At 34.0% G+C, this 22,228-nt stretch overlaps 1 protein-coding gene across 1 annotated transcript in view; it reads right to left on the bottom strand.

The window, feature by feature from the left end:
- The window catches only part of SAMTOR (S-adenosylmethionine sensor upstream of mTORC1), an 85,692-nt gene that overhangs the window by 59,081 nt on the left and 4,383 nt on the right, over positions 1–22,228 (bottom strand). Inside the window, exon 2 of the mRNA XM_022582894.2 lies at positions 11,739–11,880. Within this exon, the coding sequence (XP_022438602.1) occupies positions 11,739–11,880 (142 nt within the window). The remainder of the gene's footprint in view (positions 1–11,738; positions 11,881–22,228) is intronic.

Genomic DNA, 22,228 nt, shown 5'->3' with positions numbered 1-22,228 from the left:
GTTGTTTGTGGCACGCAGGCTCTCTATTTGAGGCACTCGAGCTCAATAGTTGTGGTGCGCAGGTTTAGTTGCCCCACGGCATGTGGGATCTTAGTTCCCTGACCAGAGATCGAATCTGCGTCCCCTGCATTGTAAGGTGGATTCTTTATCACTGGACCACCAGGGAAGTCTCTACGGCAGTTTTGTTCATAACTGCCAAAATGTGGAAGCAACCAAGATATCCTTCAGTAGCTGAAAGGATAAACAAGCTTTGGTCCATCTAGACGATGGAATATTATTCACCACTAAAAAGAAATAAGCTATCAAGCCAAGAAAGACATGGTGGAACCTTAAATGCACATTATTAAGTGAAAGATGTCAATATGAAAAGGTTAAATACCTTAATTCCACCTACATACATTCTAGAAAAGGCAGAACTATGGAGACGGTAAAACAGTCAGTGATTGCTGGGTATGGGGGGAAGTTGGGGGGAGAAGGAATTAACAGTTGGAGCACAGAGGATTTTTAGAGCAGTGAAACTGTTCTGTATGATACTATAATGGTGGATACTTGTCATTATATATTTGTCAAAACCCATAAAATATATAATACCCAAAGTGAACCCTAATGTAAACTATGGACTTTGGATTCTAATGATGTGCCAGTGTGGGTTCATCAACTGTAACAAACGTAGCACTATAGATGGATGGTGATTGTGATGTGACTGCCCATGTGTGGAGTCAGGGTGTATGGGAACTACCTGTATTTTCTGCTTAATTTTGCTGTGAACCTAAAACTGCTCTAAAACAATAATGACTATTTGAAAGAAAAAAAAAAAAGAACACAGAATAGATCATGTGCCTCTTGATGCAGTACCCTGAGAAGGATACAGTATCACCTATGTGATATTCTTGCTAATAATATGCTTAACTTGAACCTAATCACAAAGAAACAACCATACAAATCTAAACTGAGAGACAGTCTGTAAAACTTTGACTTTACAAAATGTCCATGTCATAAAAGACCGAGAATTTTCCTAGATTAAAGAAGACCAAAGAGGGATAACAACTAAGTGCAATGATACACACTGAAGGATTCAGGAGCAAAAGTCTTGTGATCTCTGCAACTGACTTTCAAATGGTTCAATAGAGAGTGCAGGGAAAAGTCGAGGGGGGTGTGGCGGGGGGAGAAAAAGGGGAAACGATATAAAATGAGACTAAAATAGAGCAACATTTTTTTTTTCAAAACTGAAGGAAAGAAAGTGTGAGTCAAGGATTTTATATCTAGCCAAGTTATGCACCTTGTAACAAAACTACAGAAAAATAGCTTTTGGTATGTAAGAACTCATAGAATGTCACAGTTGTAAGATTATTAAAGCATGAACTTCATCTATGACATGACTGGGAAATGTTGAAGAAGAGGCTGGTAGAGAATAAAAAGCATTAAATGAATTAAAAAAGGATACTTTATCATGCTGAAGACCACAATTCCCAGTGAAGCCATGTACTATGTATCATAGCAGCCATCCTTACAAAGCAGAAACTCCATGAGATGCATGGAGAAACAGGCAAAACTAAAAACAGGGAACTTTAACACACCACTCTCAATCAAGTAAATGAACAATAAGTAAGGTTACAGAAGCTCTAAAGAGCATAATAAGGTTTATCTTATCACTGCATAACAAACTTCACTCTATCCTTTTTCAAGTGCACATGGAATATTCACAAAAATTACCATATACATGTATTAGGTCACAAATAAAACTACAGTAAGAGCCATAGGAAAAATAATACAGACAAAATCATCCAATCTCAACGCAATAAGGCTAGAACTAATAACAAAATAAAACAAAAAATTCATTTCACCTGCAAATTTTTTTAAAAGTTAAATAACTCTGGAGCCAAAGTACTAATAAAAATCACAGAACTTCTAAAAAACAATAACAAAACCACCACAAGTCAGAATCTAAGAAATGCACTAAAATAGTGACCTGAGGAAAATTCAGACCTTTAATATTTATATCAATACAAATGAAAGAATCAAAATAAATAAAATAAATATCCAACTCAAAGGATTAGGGGAAAAAAGTAAAACAAAAAAAAGGGAGTAAGATATTAATGTTAGAAAAAAACAGAACCAACAAATAAATACATAAACTGGTTCTTTAATTTGTATAACTTTATACAAATAAAGCTGAAAACTTAGATGAATCATAATTTTTCTAGGTAAGTATATTAAATATAGGATATAGGAATATAGGAAAATTTATTAAACTTGACTCTTGATTACTGGTAGAATTAATAAACTGCAGTTAATTTTGCAATTAAATTGCAAAATTTAAACAAACCCAAAATTCATAGATGAAATAAGAGAAAGTTATCAAAGAGCTGCTTCACCAAAAAGCATCAGTATCCACTGAGGAATTCTACCAAGGCTTCAAAAATCAGATAACCCCTGTATTTATCAAGCTTTTAATTTTCTGTAACTTAGGATGTTCTGATATCTGGGAGGGCCTTACAGACCCAGGGAGAAACTGCCTCTCCAAGGCTAGCTAATTCCTAAAGATAATAAACAACTTACTTGGGAGCGCGCCTCTCAGAGTTGCAACTATGGGTTGCAACCCAACCATTTCCTTTATTTAACTCTCACACAAGTCCATGTTTCCCAAACCCTAAATTAACTCAGGTCCAGGTACCAGACAGTTAGGGACAGCTCCTATGTTCCAAAGCCCACCAAAATTATTCAAACTAGCCAGTCCTATACTGTTTACACTGCTTTGCCTTTCCCATGTAAACCCTATAAAGGATCAGGTCTATTTTTTCCCCTCACTCCTGCTTCTGCCTCCTGACCAAATGTGGTGCTTCCCTGTGTGACATGGCATACCCACTTCTCTCAGGGCATGTCAGTAATAAATTCTTTCAATGGCAATGACCTCTCCATGCCATCACTCAGTCACCTCTATAAATAAAACACACAAGTACAAATTAGGCAACGCCAAAACTGTTTAAACAGTTCCGGACCATATAAACAAAGGAAAATTTTCTAAAGTCATTTGTTATGGAGCAAATACAATGATAATCAGGTGTGAGAATGTCTACAAAAAATACAGAAATATAAAATACAAAATATAAAAATAAATATCAATGTAAAATATGAAATAAAATTTTAACAAACAGAATCAAATATGACCGAGTATGTATCTCAAGAATATGAGGATTATTCAAGATAAAAAATCCTTCCATATAATTCACTATATTCACAAATCAAGGAGAAAACATTCATTTCCATAGATGCTGAAAGGACATTCAACAATATCCAACAGCTATTCCTAATAAAATCAATCAATCAATCAGAGCTTGGTGAATACTTCCTAACAGTTAAATTGTATCTATATATCAGCCAAAAAAGCCAGCAACTTATATAATGGGGATATACCACACACATCACTGAATGAGTAAAACATAGCTAATGTAATAGACAAGAGAAAAATAATTAGTCAAATGAATTGGAGAGAAAGAAATAAAACTCTGTGTATACACAGATATGATAATATACCTAGAGAATCCAAAAGAATCAATCACAAAGTAATACAAACAGTAAGAGAATTCAGTAAAACAGGATGTAAAACATACAAAAATCAAAAGCCTCCACATGTATACAAACAATAGCCTGTTAGGATATACAACGGAAGGAAAGATTTCATTTATAATAGCAACAAATGATAAAGTACCTAGGAATCAACATAATAAGAAATGTGCATAATCACTATACAGAAAACCTTAAAACACTACTGAAAATTCAAAAGTGGACTAGAACAAATGGAAGGATATATAACTTTTTCATGGACACAATGACTCAACATTATAAAAATTCCACTTTTTTCCAGTTATTAAAAAATTTAAGGTAATCCCAATAAAAATACAAACTTTAAAAAATTTAGTTATCAGCCATAAAAAGAAACGAAATTGAGCTATTTGTAATGAGGTGGATAGACCTAGAGTCTGTCATACAGAGTGAAGTAAGTCAGAAAGAAAAAGACAAATACCGTATACTAACACATATATATGGAATTTAAGAAAAAAAAATGTCATGAAGAACCTAGGGGTAAGACAGGAATAAAGCCACAGACCTACTGGAGAATGGACTTGAGGATATGGGGAGGGGGAAGGGTGAGCTGTGACAGGGTGAGAGAGAGGCATGGACATATATACACTAACAAACGTAAGGTAGATAGCTAGTGGGAAGCAGCCGCATGGCACAGGGAAATCGGCTCGGTGCTTTGTGACCGCCTGGAGGGGTGGGATAGGGAGGGTGGGAGGGAGGGAGACGCAAGAGGGAAGAGATATGGGAACATATGTATATGTATAACTGATTCACTTTGTTATAAAGCAGAAACTAACACACCACTGTAAAGCAATTATACCCCAATAAAGATGTTAAAAAAAAAATTTAGTTAGACCAGTTGATTCTAAAGTACATATGGTGAAAAAAAAAAACAAGAACAACCAAGAAAATCCTGAGAAAGAAGAATGGTGGTGGGGAGGCGGAAGAATGATATAGAATAGCATGGATTAAATGATATAGACAAGGAATCATTACAGGAAGTCCTAAAACAGAACCAATTATGTGGGGAATCTTGGTATATCACGTAAGTATGTGTCAAATCACTGTAGAAAAGGTAGACGTTTTCATAAATGATGTTGGAGAAATAAATAACTATTGGGCGGGTTAGATCTATACTTTGCAACAAACACTGGAATGAATTCCAAAGAGGTCAGAGATCTAAATGTCAAAAAAAATGATTACCATAAACGTACTACAAGAAAACATGAGTGAATTTCTAACAGGAATTCTTACAGTCTGGGAATCAGAAAAGCTTTTCTAAGACAACTGGAATCTTGAAGCAATAAAAGAAGAGACAGATATATCTGATTATGTGAAAACAAAAACCTTCTGCATGGCAAAACAAAAATTTGCATGGCAAAAGATACAAACTCAAAGAAAAAGAGCACATATCTCTAAATTATATAAAGAGCTCTAAAAAATAATCAAGAAAAAAGGGACCAAAAACCGTTAGGAAAAAAAGCATCAAAAACACAAACACATAATTCACAGAAAAAAAAGGCAAATATTTCCTAAGTATATGAAAACGTACTCAACATCATTCGTAAGAGACACGTAAATTAAAATCACATAGAGATATCAATTCCCATCTATCAGACTGGCAAAAATTCAACAGGTAGGCAACATACTCTGTTGGTAAGATTTTGGAGAAACAGGTATTGTCATTTTTGCTGGTGGAATTAAATGATATAACCTCTATGGAGGGTGATGTGGCAATATCCAACAAAATCACATATGCATTTACTCTTTTACTCTGCAATTCCACGTCTACAAAGATACAATGCCAAAAATACTAAATGAATATGCACAAGGTTATTCGTTACAGCACTATTTGTAACAGAAAAAGCTTGTATGTAACTTAACAAAATGAGGAAGACATCTATATACTTGTGATGGTCAATTTATGTGTCAACTTGACTGGGCTATGGGGTGCCTAAATATCTGGTCAAACGTTCTGGGTATTTCTGTCAGGGTATTTCTGGATGAGACTAACATTTAAATGGGTAGACTGAGTAAAGCAGATTGTCCTTCTTAATGAGGGTAGGCTGTATCCCATCACTTGAAGGTCTGCGTAAAACAAAAAAGCTGACCCTCCTCAGAGTATGAGAGATTCTTCTTGCCTGACTGCCTTTGAACTGGAACACTGAATTTTTCCTGCCTTGGACTCAAACTGAAACAGCAGCTCTTCCTGGGTCTCGAGCCTGCTGGCCTCAGGATAGGAATTATACCACTGGTTTGGATCTCCTGGGTCTCTGGCGTGTCAACTCATCCTGCAGATCTTGGGACTTGTCATCCTTTACAAACACATGAGCCAATTCTCTGGAGAACCATGATTAATACAATATCAAATAGAATGATCTCCATGACATAATATTAAGTAAAAATGAAATGTACAAAAGAGAGTATATGACATGTACCACTTGAAGAGATAAGACAGGGTGGATACATGTATATACATTGTATGAATTTGCTTATTTCTGCAAAAAGGAGAAACAAGAAACAAATGAAGAAAATGGAAGGGAGCCTATTCTGAGTATACCTTTTTGTAAAGCTTTGAGTTTTGAACCACGTAAATGCCTTATATTCCCCCAGATTAAAAGAAAATAAGAAAAAAGCCCATAAAACAAAGTGAAACTAACTGCATAGTAAATTGGTAACATAACCATACACAAAAGAATTGTTTCATGTAACTTTTAAACACAGTATTCTGACCCTTAGTGAGATATGTTCTAAAGACGAAAGAACTAACTGCAAAGAAATCTTAAACTTCACTCAGTTTATTGTTAGAAGTAGAATTGGTACTGTAATTTTGAAACCATTTTATGTGAACTATAGAACAAAGCAAATATGTTGATGTTATTCCAAACTAAGTCCTTCAGAGTAACAGAAGAGATAATATACAAATATAAAACAAAGAAGTTAGGCAAAAAACCTGTAATGTTACATTTGAATAGCAAATATCAATTATGAATTTAAGACTATATAATATTTCTGTTCAGTGAAAAAGTCTAGAAGAAAGGACACCCCAGAAGCATATCTAGTGCCCAGATCTTAATTTCTATTTCTCACTACAAGAAACTAAGGCTCCTTGATTGTAGGTCTTGACTGGGAAGGTAAAGCTTATCTTGTAGTAGATAGCAAGAAGTGCTCAAAGGTGACGTCAGAACCAAGAAGCCAGCTTTGAAGGGGCTCCCACTGGCTAAATACAGATTAATTTGAACACAAACACACACTCAAACACAAATCAAAGACTGATGGAAAAAGTGAATCCAGGAGCCTGCAGTGATATTCCAAAAACAAACAGACAAAATCCACCAAAACCAAACCAACCAACCAAACAACAACAAAACCACAACTCACTTGTCACAATTGGAATTGACCATTACACCAACTCCTTACTCTGAAAATTGCTAATTAAACAGAAAGAATTACATGTATATGTTTACTTTTACCTAGCCTCTCCAGAAAACATGTAATCATTCCCTGTTCATAAGGGAAAGTTTTTATTTACAGAAGAATGACCACTAATAAATGCAAGGAATGATACAATTTAAAAAATCATTTTACCACCCCAGATTTATTTAATAAATGGAGTAAACCTGTTAGTTGAAAGATTGTTGGGAGACAGGATTGATTCACAAGCCAAAAACGTCACTCTACGTATGACTTGCTAATTACAAAAGGAAAACGTAAGTTTACAATGGAAGGATCTAGTAGTTACCACCTTAACCAAATGGCAAAATTTATCGTCTCTAACAGTGGAATAACCTGACAATAAGAACTTGCTAACGTGATGCAATGTGAAGTATGCAGTTTCACCTAATAAATATTTTGGCAAAAATCTGGGACCTGAATCAACACTTTAGACTCAATGTTCAGTTTACAAGAAATAAAGGAGACTGAGGAAGTAGTTAAATGGCACCATGATAAAACAATCAAATAAATCCAAAACAAAGACACAAAGCTAGTTTTGGATTAGGATACAGATAATCACAATAGACCCCTGGTTGTGCTATAACTAGGAAAAAAGAAAAAAACCTAAACAATCTAAAAATAATGTATTAAAAAGAAATCAAGAGAACTGAGTATGCAAAGAGGTCTAATGGAAGGGACCACAGGCACTTTGTGCATTTGCTGAAAAGGAGCATGAGTGGTGAAGGATCAAGCCTTCCAAGGTAGAGGAATTTTGTTCGATTAAAGGAAAAGCAGCAGAGCTTTCAATGGCTGCTTAGAATGGAGTGACACACTGGAAACTTTAAGAAACCCAAATGCAGAGATTGTTCTCCCCATTTTCCTGCCTTCCCCCATAGGTCTTTTTTCAAGTAAGAAAAAGATGGGGGAGGGGGGAGCACTGGAGACTTGGAGTGGGACTAAAAAAGCAAAGAAAATTCTCTGCACTCTTCCATGGGCTTAGGTCCCAGAGTCCTGCTACAGGTTGGTACCTGTAATATACACAGAACAGGACTCACTCTCAAGGCATTTGAAGCCAGATGTGAACTGAAACTATCTAAAGTGGTAATCAAGCTTCAACCCAGCCTAACTCCTGATAAGATCAAAGTGTTCAATCTCTTATCCCAGCTGCCTATCAGAGAAAAAACCATGCCCTCTCTGGGAAAATAATATTTACCCCAGTCTCTTCTAAACATAATGCCAGTATATATGGGTTGGCCAAAAAGTTCGTTCGGGTTTTTCTGTAAGCTGTTACGGAAAAACCCGAACAAACTTTTTTGGCCAACCCAGTGTACTTTTTAAAATTACCAGACATACAATGAAGCAGAAAAAAATGATCCATAACCAAAAGAAAAAACAGCCAAAAGAAACAGAACCACAGATTAATTTTATGTTGGAATAAGCTGACAAGGACTTAAAATAACTATTATAAATTTTTTTAATAGAGAAAAATATTAACTGAATAGATGAAAATATGGAGAACTTCAATAGAAAATGAAATCTTTAAAGGAGAGCCGAATTATTATAGAAAAATTAAGTAAAATGATATCTTGGAAACATCTCTTTTGGTAACTGATAGAAGGCCAAAAAGAAAAATCAGTAAGGATATATAGAATATTTGAACAATGCTACTAATCACCTCAAACCAACAATCACAAAATACAGAACGTGGTATATTTTACAAATCAACTAACATTTCTCTAAAAACAATGCAATGTTAGGGAAAACAAAAACAATAACCTAAAAAATTTAACCACCAAAGCACAAGCCTTGATTTAGGGGAAAAAAATTATAAAGCATGTTATGGGGACAATAACAAAAATCTGAATTTTATGAACTAGATATTTTAGGAAATTACTGTTAATTGTCTTAATGTGTTTACAGTATTGTGGTTATGTAGGAGATGGAGATGAAATGTCATGTCATCTGCAATTTACTTTCAAATGGTTCAGGAAATGGTGTGTTTATATGTTCCTCTGTGTGGAGAGTTAGAAAAGGTAAATTCTTTTATTAAACATACAACTATAACTTTATATTGTGTTTTGTTTCTAATTTAAATACTTCATATTACAAATAAAATTTTACTAATTTTTAGAAGGAAATCTTATGTATAATTCTTCAAGCTAAACAGTCAACAAACTCTCAGCAAGGTAATGTCAGTAAGACTTATTTCACATATCAAATTCCTCTAAAGTTTTAAGTATAACTACTGGAAGCAAACTTTTGTCAAACCCCTTTTAAAGCTGATTTTAGCTTTTCAGAGTGACACTGCTCTCTTAGAATTGTCAACAGGGAAAGGAAATACATATAACCCAAGTTAGAACTACAGATAACTCATTTCAAAATTCAATATTGCTTTGAAGCCTTTTTTCCCCAACCTAGTTTTAAGTTTAAAGTAAAGACACTATAAAACTTCTCTTGGGATTACTTTCCATAGTAACATCTTTTTACCATATTTTGCCACTGTTATTTTTCAGCAGTTTGACCTAAATTCTTATTAATGTTCTTTTTCAGCAGTTTGACCTAAAAATAACCTCTTTCAGAACACATGTAGATACAAAAACTACTGATAAAAACACAAATCTGAGGAAAAAGAAAGAAGAGTGAAGTGTGAGGCATATTCATTATTCAAGTGGAAGGTACAAGCAAATGCTCCTATGAGAATACCACATATCAAAGTGGTATTTGAAATAAAGTCTGAGAGCTTGCCTGATGTATTAGAATACTAATTTAAAAGCAGTGCTGCTAAGAGCAAAGAATGTTGGTCTTAAATAGCGATGGTACTGACTTCCTGATTGGATTACATTATTACTTTGTGTCACAAGGGAAATATTTGGCTCAGTAGTATGCCTCAATTTGCGTTTCTTAGCTTGAAGGAGAAATGTATACTCCGTAGAACAGTCACATTTATAACCATTTTTTCTCTAGAAAAAGCAAAAAAAAAAAACCCAAACATTTTAATCCCAAGCATCTCATTTCTTATTATTCTGGCTCCTTCCTTTAGTTCCTCAACTCCACAATTCTTTGGCTCCACAATCCATTGATAATACCAATCTTTTCACTGTTCCTCACCTACCTCACATTTTCAGCTCACTTCTTACATATCATCATAATCACCACCATGTATACATCACCATCTCCCCTGCTCCTCTCTTAAGTCATTATACTCATTTGAGCATTAATCCTACCACACCGTCTGTCCATTCACTCTCTCCTTCTCCAAGAAAACTGTTTCACTATAACTTTGTGCCTTGATTACTGTAGCAGCTTCCTAACTGGTTTCCTTACTAACATCCTTGCCTTTTCTATAGTCTATCTTAACACTACAATTAGTTCTTAAAAATCCTTGACACATTTCAAAAGATTAGTAAGATCCTGTAACTTCTTCTTAAAACATTTAATGACTTTGCATCTCACGCAGAATAAAGGCCAATGTCTTCACAATGGTCCACAAGATCCTACAAAATCTAGCTGTTTGTTACCTTATTTTCTATCACTCTCCCCTTCTCATTCTGTTCTAGCCAAACTGGTCTCCTTGCTGTTTCTGAAACATGCCAGCAAGCTCCTGTCTCAAGGCCTCTGGACTTGTTAAGGCTTGCTCTCTTACTTCCTTCATGTCTTTTACACATCACTTTAGTGAGGCCTTCTCTGTCTACCCTATTTAAAATTGTTTTATTTCTCCTTGCTTTATTTTTCTCACAGCACTTACCATTATCTGACCTAGTGTATATTTAACTTATGTATTGTTTCTTGCTTCTAACCCTCACTAGCATGTTAAGTTCAATGAGAGCAAGGATTTTATCTGTTTGGTTGAGTGCTATACTCACAGTGCCTATGATGTGACTGGTACACAGAAGACAATCACTTAAAATTATTTATTAAAATGAATAAATAAAAGAACAAAGTAAAATACATATTTTTCTCTGGATTATTTATTGAATAAATGAAATAGGCACTATTATATAACTTTTAAATGAAATCAAAATAGAAACTTTGAATAAAAAATAATTGAAATGAAATATAAACCTAAAGTTACCATAAACTTATTGTCCAAGCAGAAAGATAATGTTTTGTTTTCTGGAAATTGATTTTTAAATTCAGTCAATATACAAATTCATTCTTATTATTTTACCACTTGAGAGAAATGATCAGCAGTATTCCATTTTCTGATGTTTTTAAAATTAGAAGCTCTGCTATGAGAAAATAAACATTATCCAAAGTCAATATAAGTGCTGGAATACCCTGAATCACATATAAAAATTCAGGATTTGGAAACTTTTAAGATGTTTTCAGCTTTAAAGAATGGAAAGTGTTCATTTTTACTTGAATCCAAATATAATTATCTAAAGAAATTTCTACACTATAACTTATTAATGATGAGTCAAGTGCTAAATCTCATATTTTAAATGTACCAATGCTTAATTAAACAAATGTATTTAAAGTTATACATTTAAAAAGTTGAAACAAAGAAATTTAAGTTATATCAAAAAAAACATTTTGATTAAAAGAAGGTGAATGAAATAAACATAGAGAAAGTGAGGCAATGGGGAGAAGCTATTTAAAAGACATCATCTGTTTTAAAACATTTCTATTTTGGTACAATGAATCATATACGGCATTACTTAGACTTAAGGATTTAAATAATACATTAGAAACCAAAACTGTTAGTTCATAAAAACACTCACCTACAACACCATTCAATACGACCTTCGCCCTCACAAGTTTTTGCCCAATGATTATCTGCCAAATTTTTCATTGCAACAGCATATTCACAAAGTGTTTCCTCATCCTCACAATGTTCTCGCCAGATCTTATCAAAATCTCCCACTAAAAACAAGGAAAAAATTAAATTAAGTTGACTTAAAATACATCAGGCTCCTAAAAGCTTCAGCATAATCTACAATTATTTAAAGATGAATAAAAGCAAACTCATGAAGTAAAATTCTATGAAGTTTCAACTTCATAATTTTCGAAGTTCCTTTATGCAAATTGGATTCATCATTTTAACCATGATGATTTGATAACCAAATAAATTTTACCATTTTAAACAGATGGATTTGTGAAGCTGAATAAAACTAATAAATATAAGTAGACATATACAAGTTATCAATTTATAAACCAAAAACATCCTGGTAGGGGACAAGTATGGCTGGGCATTCAAACATTAATTGTCCTGCTACCATTGGGCAATACGACCTTGCAGCAACAGAGAAGCCACTTAATCCTTCTTCTTGTCTGTTATTTTCTTGGATCTCTACAAATTTATCAGTTTTCTATATTAAAAGGGGTTGATAAGTGAGATGGCAACATAAATTAGCATGCAAGTTAAATGGTTGTGTATTGATACACTTGGACTTGCTGTAGGCATACTACACTTAAAAAATTATAATCCTAGTGCAAAAACGTTGCTAGAGAAATTACCTTGGAAAACTCTCCAAAGTTTTGAGTCTTTATAAGATGAATAAAAATTATAAGCTGACTACATTATCTGGCCACAGCATTACTTCCAGCTACTACCTTTTTTCCTTTTTAATTAGATCAGTAATCATATTTAATTTGAAAAATCAATGTGAGTTCTGATAAAGAAAGGTATGAATATGCCACAGCCAAATAAATAACATTTACATAATTGTAAAGGTAAAAGAGTAAACAAAAATTATCAAGTTGGCTTCAATCAATGCTCTTAGACATAATCTAGGTTCTCTTGCCACATGTTCAAATATAGGCAATTGTTTAGTGACAGAATAAACTTAAAAACATAAATACAACAACCAAATTTGGGGATGATAATTATAGTCAAGTTCTTTCCCCAGGTGAGACAATTAGATTCCAGTATTTAAGAGTTGGGTTTTTTTTTAACAGAAAAGGAATTATAATAGTTCAAATTTAACAACACTTATCTATTCAAAATTTGAAAAACTTTACTGGTTATTTTAAGCACTTAGCCCAGCACATACTGAGCTGAAAACCAAACTATTAGCCTTCTAGTTTGACCAATACCAGAAAGAGCAATAAGGGTACAAATATGCCCTCACACTCACATTGCTCAGTTAAGATGAATATGTATCAGTCTCAGCCTTGGTCTGAATATTGACTTTAAACCCCAAAAGAATGAAAAGCTTTCTCTTTTTTCATGGTTATGTTCTTATACAATAATATTTTCATTAATCACTAATATTTGTGTAGTGACAGGGCTCTCAATTTGTTATACAGCAGGTTGGCAATAACTGTCCACTGAAAACAAGCAGGCAAACAAATTTTTCTACATTCTCAAAGAAAAACCCCTCAGTTTTAGTAACATCTTTCAGATGCAGTTATTTATCAAGTATCTAAGTAGGACTACAGGAAGTAAAGTCTTTGAAACAAATACTTTGATTAATGATACCTTAATAAACCTATGATGTTCATAAGACTATTCCTGACTTTACTCATCAGACTTGATGTCAAATGATTCATTAAGGTACAGTATTATTTTAAAGGTGCTTTATCTTTTTTTGAGATGGATATCATCAACTCTAAAAGGCCCTTTGTTTGAATATGTAAGTTTCACTGTCTTACATAATGTACATATTATAAATAAATACATAAATTTACTACATTTTCTGGTAATAGAAGTCATTCAAACAAAAGTTTTATGATCAAATACGTTTGGGAAAAGCTATGTTTAACATACTTAAACAGATTTCCTTTTTTTAAGACTTCTTAGTTTAGATTCTACAGAAGGTACAACTTAAGACAAGGACCTGGGTTCAAGCAGTCTATTTAGGAGGGAACCCTATGAAACAGGAGTGAGGGAGTGGGGAGACCAAGTTAAGGGAGGAGAAAATGCTAATACAAGGGTGCATTACTGAGGCTGCTGCTGTGGGCAGCACAGAAGCATACAAAAAGCCTCTGGAATTGTATACCTAAAGGATGGGAGGCTGGAGCATTTATCTATCAGTTACTATCCCCCATTAACTGAGGGTTGTTAACAACCTGTACCTCTAAGTCTACACTTAGGCACTGAAAAAGGGGATTCCCTCAGTGGGCTCCATCAGTGTTGGAAAAAGGTGAAAAATAGAAAAGAAAGCAACACACATTTAAAATGGGACTCGGTCAGGGTCAAGTGCCTCTGAGCTCACAGTGTTTGTCCACCACACCCAAGGACCAATGGTATGCTGTGTGAGCCGCCAAAGGCATCTACTATAAATTCTCAGAGTCCTTACTATAACATTGTATACTGTGAAACTCAATTTACTCTAGAATTATTCTACTAGTTATGAGATACAAAGACGAGTTTATATATATGTGGAAACCTACTGCCCTTCAGCTTTTTAGATGACCTCTAGTTTCTCACACTCAAAATTCTCTTTAAATACTTCAATTTTTTATGTAGTTTTAAGGCTTACTATCTGCTCTACTAAAGTTTTGAGGAAGGATTCACATTTTGTCTGTAAGCCTATCAAACTGATTGTAAACTTCTATTTAATGTTTTCACTAACATTTAAGAGTCTCCAGACTCTCTAAATATGCTGATACTGAGATTAACGTGATTAATAAAGTCAGTACACTTAATATATAATTGAAACTAATGCAATTGTACATACTTTTCATTCCTTCAACAGATTTGCTGGGAAAATACTCTAGGTCAAACACTATAGAGAATAATAAAGTTAACGAGCAAGCACTGGCATCAAAGGAAGGGGAGAAGATGTATTAAAATGTGGTATCTGCTCTAATAGAGATATGAACCTGACATATTCACTATGGTCCATGTAAGCCATTCTGGACCCAGAACTTTTAAATCATGTATTTATTCAACAAAAAGTATCAAACCCCAACTACTAGGTATACACTATGTTACATGTCTGGTGGTTACAAAGTTGAACAAAAAATACAATTAGCCTTCAGAAATTCCACTTTCCAGAATACCCTTGAAAGGTTATTTTTAAAATAAATAAATTTATTGAAAACAGAATGGGAAAATTCAGTATTTTTTCATAATAGCCCATTATTTGTTTTTACAGTATTCAAAATAGTGCTATTTACCTTTTAATCACTGCATTTTCAAAATGATTTATGATTTGGGTTCCAAAAGTCAAAAAAAGTTAAAGTTCACCAGTGCCCAGTATACAAATTCAAAACTCTGCTGCTAACTTGGTCAAACTGCATATGCAAAAAATGTGTTAAAACTCAATTCTGAGGATTTTTTGGTTGTTGTTATCTTTTAGTTAGGTCAACCAATATTTAAAAGACTGTCTTATTTAAAAGGAAATACTTTTTCATTATCAAAAGGTAAATTAAGAACTAAGAACTTCCTGAGGTCTGCATCAAAGATCTACTCAACAGAACAAGAAATGCTTAAGTATTAAAGTTCAATCAATCAGAGGTCTCAATGAATTAATAATTAGCTTTATAATGATTTTTATATATTGGTATTTGTGATGACTCAAAATCATTGTGATTAATAATCTATTTTCTTACTTATTTCTTACAGGCATCCTATAAAAATATGCATGTATCTTAGTTATAAAGAGAGACAGAGAGAGAGAAAAGGGGGGAGGGGGGAAGTGAGGAGAAGGAAATGGAGAGAAGGAGAGGAAAATCTCTAGTTAACGCATACATTCGAATTTGTCCTAACACAGAGAAGTCTCGGCAATTAAAAAATTATATTTAGAAAGCACAATTAAATATATATATGTCCTGCAGCCTAACTTGAAATTAATAGTTAATAAACATTTTATAGTCAGACTAAAATAATAAATCTAGAGAAGAAATCAGTATTCATTTGTTCAAATACATCATTTTAAGATCAACTTAAAGCTCTGCCAGGTCTTAAAGATAAAGCCACCTGATGGTCTCATAAAATTCTAGAATGAAGTTCACATTAACATGACTTCTATTCATTATATTCTCTTTACATTTAAATTTTTAAAAACACTAATTAATAAATTAATTAATAATTCAAAACACAAGTGATGCCAACTTAAAGTTGCCAAACCAAATTCAGTATGGAAATCGGATGAACCAAATTATTCTGAAGCTTGGTCCTACTGTCAGGAATAATACCATAATTATTGACTAAACTCACCTTCACAAACATATGCAACAACTAAAGAATAAATATGTTACTTCCTATGAAAAGACAATAACTAGGAAAAAATAGCACATTCATTAGTTGATTAAAAAGACAAAGTTCTGTGGAATCTAAGAAGGAAAAAAAAAAACCAAACAGCAAGCTCATAGATACAGAGAACAGACTGGTAGTTGCCAAAGGCAGAGGGTAGGGGAGTGGGCAAAATAGGTGAAGGGGGTCAAAAGGTACAAACTTCCAGTTATAAAATAAATACGTCATAGAGCTGTTAAAAAAAAAAGTTCCATTTTTAAGAATTTTGTGATTAGTTTAAGATAATTATTACTTTGACTGCAGGTGTCTTTGTAAGAACCAAGTATAATAAGTTAAGGAGTTATTTATTGTTGCTCAAGAACAGCTGTATTACAGGTCCAAACTCAGGTGAACCAATGGAATCTCTAAACTGTCTCTTTAGAATGGATACTCTTTAGAATGGATACTATTCTTCCTTTTTGAATTAACCTCTCTCATGCCTTCAAAACATAACTGAATTCCCATGTTCTTCAAGAGGATTTACCTGCCTCCCATTTGATCATCTTACAATTCCCCCCATATGCATTTGCCATCCTTATAGTACTCTGTCACTTGTTTATATAAAGAGTCTTCTATTAAAACCAGGTGTGATTTTTCCCATTAGAAAGTATAAATTGAAAGGCAAAGACTACTTTTGATTTATAACTTATATAAGCTATAGAAGTTAATCATGGTACCCCATTAATGGGGGAGAAAATATTTAAATTTTCACCGTGCTCAAAAATTATAAGAAGGGCTTCCCTGGTGGCGCAGTGATTGAGAGTCCACCAGCCGATGCAGGGAACACGGGTTCGTGCCCCGGTCCGGGAGGATCCCACATGCCGCGGAGCAGCTGGGCCTGTGAGCCATGGCCGCTGAGCCTGTGCGTCTGGAGCCTGTGCTCCACAACGGGAGAGGCCACAACAGTGGGAGGCCCGTGTATGGCAAAAAAAAAAAAAAAATTATAAGAAACACCAAAAATTACAAATTAAATAGTTGCTAGAGTAAAATTCAAATTACAGTTCATAACTGTCAATAGGTAATAGTGATGAATAAGCAGTAAAATTTGAATACTTCAAACAGTGTTCTCAAAATATTAGTTATGAGACGTTTAGGAAACCAATAGGTTCAAAGTCAATTTGAGAATCTCTCCACTGTTTTAAGCTAATTTATCTTTTTTTTTTCACTTCACATTATTGTCAAAAAAAAAAACAACCAAACTTGCAAGTGGAAACACAATCACATCTATTAAATTCTTTGATTAAAGTACATGGGTCTTTTTGGAAAATCTATAAGGTTAAGAAGAAATTATTGGTAACACATTACATAGATAAAGAATTACTTGTAAATGAATAAAATGAATAAGAGGTGCTAAGGTTCATGCATTTTTTCATGCTGGGACCATTTGATGTTTAGAAGTACATTAGAAATAATACTATTTTTTCAATAACTCTATTCTAATTCTCAGTATAAAAAGACAGAATATAAAGCACAGAAGATAAGACATTTAGCAAATGTAAATCTGAGGCCAATTTAAGATAAGAATAGCATGTCATTCTTGTCAGTTTAGCCTTGTGAGTCACGATACCAAAGATTAACATTGCACTATTGTGGTCCTTAAGTGGTGTACAATGCAATGGAGAAGCTATCACATGATTCCATGTATATAAAATTCTAAAATATGAAAAAAAATCTACAGGGACAAGAGATCAGTGGGACCAAGAGTAGAGTGAGAGAATGACTGCAAAGGAGCACGAGGAAATTTGGGGGGCAACAGAAATGTTCTGTGTCTTGATTGTGCTAAAAGAATATAGGGTGTATACATCTGTCAAACCCAGTGAATTATATACTTTAACTGTGTGTAGTTTATTGTATATAAATTGTACCTCAATAAATTTCATTTTAAAATATGACATGCTGTGAACACAGCAAAAGTTACAAAATAAAAACTGTATTTCATTAAATTTGAGCGTCCTCAAATACTCTGAAAACAAAAAAAAGGAGTTACCTTGAGTATCACAAACAAGTCTTAAACTTTTAGAAATTCAGAAAATTTTCACTTTTACTTAGGTATATTACCAAATAGATGACCAGATTACCAAATTCAAGTTCAAAGAACGTTTAAAGGTCATTTTCTCTAATATGAAGTAAGCAGAGAAACTCATGACCAAGTGGAAACAAGTTCAGCAGCCATTCCAAGACATTAAAACAAAGTGATCAGGACAAGATTGTCTCACGAACATAGTTAAACCACACACAGACCAGCTTTCTCAGTATTCTTGAGCGTCTGATATAGTGACACACATAGAGGTGGGACAAAAACATCCAAGACGTTTGGTGTTGAAGCAGATCCTGAGAATCAAACAAACGAACCACCTGAAAACCTGCATCTTACACCTAACATGTTACGACTAGTCATTTCTCTGATAAGGGGAAAAAACTCAGTATTCTAATGTGCTAAAAAGGTTGGACCTTTCACATAAAAAGTTAAAAATACAAAAAGCAAATGGGTCAAGAAAAAAAAGAAAAGAAAAAACACTACAGCAATCCTAATACTGAAGAAGAAAGACACTATAGAATAGTCTAGATACAAATTCCAGAAACCATTCAATCTTCAATGCCCTTAATGCATCCAGGTGGTAGCTACAGATACACCTTTAATTTTTAAAATTATGTATTTAACACAAGTAATGCTTCCTATGTGCCAGATACTGTTTTAAGCACTTTACAAATATTAATTCATTTAATTCTAATACCAACCCATTGAGGCAGATATTTTACTTTACAGATAAGGAAATTGAAGTATAGAGAGATTAAGTAACCTTCTCAAGGGTACACATCAAACCTGGCAGTCAAGTGCCTAAGTCCATGCTCATAACCGCTATACCACCTTGCCTCTCTTTATGAGTTTTTAATTTATAAACTTCCATGGATATGAACAAAGCTTTGCACTAAAGCAAAGTACACTGACTCTACTAGCCACAAACAAATGGTCTTTTGTCAGTCAAATGCAGTTATTTAGTCTCTGCAACTGCATTATTTGTTAGATTTCTGGCAGTGATTTCAACTCTGGCTGCACACTGGAATCCCCTAGAAGTTTCATTTAATTGGTCTGAGGTGGGAACTGGTCATTTATTTCACTGCTCCCCAAACGAATCCACTGTGCAGCCATGGCTTAAAGCCATGGGTCTATGGCAAGACTGTAAACTCAAAAGTCTGGTGAAATAATACACAGAGCAATTGAGACCTGGGGCAAGCTGAAGAGTCAAATTTAATTAAAAAACAAAACACTGCATAGATAAAAGTTCACATTTATAAACACAGTTTGGCCCATGGTGCATCTTCTGTGCATGGAGCACTCTCTTACTATAAACATATTTATGATAAAAACAGTTAATTGAAATATAAAACTTTGAACACATCCTGTACAAGAGATGAAAAAAATCAAGAAAAGTTAGAAATAATGGCATCAGTATCTGTTATTCCCCTGTGAAACAACTTTACCGAAATGTGTACCACCACACAGATCTCTTGTTTAGTGTAAGCAAAGGACTTATGGAGAAACTTCTGGGACTTAAATTTTTATATAAATGGGAATAGGAATTTCTATATAAGTAGAGCAATTTCTGTATAAATGAGAATAGGGGATACTCAGATGTCCCTCTAAAGGCATGGGGTTCTAAAATAACCCTTGCAATGAGCATCAATATACCTACACTTAAAGCACAATAAATTAGTACAGTTTAGATCAGTGGTTCTCAGATGTTTGGATTTTACAACAAGTACAAATTTCACCTCCAAAATTTAGGCAATTGATATTGGGGTTGCAAAATTTTGTGTGTGAAATTAGAGGATATAATATATATACACATACACAAAATTATCATCTTCTTATACCAACACAGAGACACATTATACCACACACAATATCCTTATTAGTTCTCATTTTCTGAGAACAAAAATTTTTTTTATCTATATTTGCCACTATTTACAGTTTTTTTAATAAAAAAATGGAATGATACTAATAATGATAATTTGGACCATTTTCAAAAGGTTAAATTAATCTAATATACTCACTTTAAAAGATATGACCATAAATTCATTACAAAAAATTTGTATCCAAAGTTAAAATTTTAAAGTTATGAATACAAAAAGATTAGACTCAAACTATAAGGAAATATGTATATCAGCTTCTTTCTTTTGTGTGTGTGTGTCTTAAATCTACAAGGCAAGGTGCTAGGTACTAGGGATACAAAGATAAAAGGCAGAGTCCTACTCAAGTAACTAAATTCAGTGAGAAAGACAAGTGAACTGATAAGTGATAACTATGATAAAAGCAAGGCAATTGTGCCATGGGAGCATACGGTAGAATGGGCAGTACTTACGTAAAACTGGACACTACTGGTATCTTCCAAGGATCTGTCCTCAGTTATACATTACCATCACTCCATTGGGTCATTCATCTGCCCTCAAAGCTACAACTTCAAGAGAGAGCTTCCAATCCTTCACTTCCAAGGGATACATTCCAAACTAAATCATTACCACTATCCCTATGACAAGCCAACCTGCCTGTCTACTCCTTTCTCCCTGCTCCCACCTCAACACAGACATTTCCAAACTGGATGGAAATGGCTATTTATATTTTTCCAGGCAAGAAATCTTGGCATCATCAATGACTCTTTTCCCCTTTACTTTCATTAAAACTGCTCACTTTGACTTCGACTTATGTTTGACTATTTGACTTATCTTTCTCTATTTTCATGATCACTACTGTTATTTATGCTATTATTCACCTTTAAAAAATAGATTAGTGTAAGAGTCTCCTAGCTGATCTGCTTTCTTCTAGATTCCTTCCTACTCCAATCTAGAGTACTTTAGCTAGGTGTTCCTCAACCCTTTTGTCCACTGTATAATCTATGGAGCTTTTAAATAATACAGATGCCTGTGTTCCACAAAGTTCCAGAGATGATACTGATGTGGAATCAAGGCTAATATCCACTGCATTTGTTGTTATATTTTTTCCCACAAAACAATCAAAGGATCTATACCAATACTTTTTAGTTTTACCGTATCTTTTTAAATAGAAAAAATTCCTAAAAAGATACAAAGATGACTAGAAATCAAATAATATACTATGTGTACCTCACTGAGCTGACTGTTTATCAATGTTCCTTTTATCTTTTAGTGTTACTAATTATTAAACTCTTTTCATTTTTTCTCCCCCTGCTAGAATGGCAGTTCAAACTCTCCTAGGGCAAAGTTAACAAGCATTTCTGTGGACACTTTTCACCTTATTTTGTTGATTGAGCAAAGATTCTACCAAAAAACCCAGCATTTTCAGATTCTATATCAGAATCAGAAAAGACCATGTAAAGAAAAAAGAGTAAAACTTCACTTGTTAAAAAAGTAAAACAGGGCTTCCCCGGTGGCGCAGCGGTTGAGAGTCCGCCTGCCGAAGCAGGGGACGCGGGTTCGTGCCCCAGCTGCGGAGTGGCTGAGCCCGTGAGCCATGGCCGCTGGGCCTGCGCGTCCAGAGCCTGTGCTCCGCAACGGGAGAGGCCACAACAGGGAGAGGCCCGCATACCGCAAAAAAAAAAAAAAAACAAACAAAAAACCCCCCACATAGTCTGTTATCCTAATTTTAAAAACAATTTCAAAACTTTGTTTCAGGAAAAACTCTAACGATACATTTATTCTTTCATTTTTAGACCTTTTGGTTTTAGTTTAAAATTATTTCTAATTCAAATGTTTTTTTCCTTCCCCCCTACAATTCTCATTTTAGATGTATGCTAAAGAAAACTCAATCACAAATATATTTTTCAGCTTATCCTAAACTGCTATTCTAGCTCACCCTTTGTCTCAAACAAGGAAGAATAATTTCAATAATCAATAAGAATTAAACATCTAAACTAGGCTATTTAGTAGTTGACTCTTAAAATGCTGCTCACAGCTGTTAACCTTTGTAACAATGTTTTCCAGACTTAGTCTACAGAACCAACCTACTCTGTGTTCTCCTTTTCTGTTTCAGTATCAGTAATCTGTTACTTACTC

This window comes from Delphinapterus leucas, chromosome 9 (assembly GCF_059928025.1).
Source record: "Delphinapterus leucas isolate spDelLeu-1000000601 "Yukka" chromosome 9, BTC_Dleu_Yukka2, whole genome shotgun sequence".
In the NCBI taxonomy this organism is placed as follows: domain Eukaryota; kingdom Metazoa; phylum Chordata; class Mammalia; order Artiodactyla; family Monodontidae; genus Delphinapterus; species Delphinapterus leucas.
Note: the sequence above shows the minus strand (reverse complement) of the source record. Positions and strands in the feature narration are given on the sequence as shown.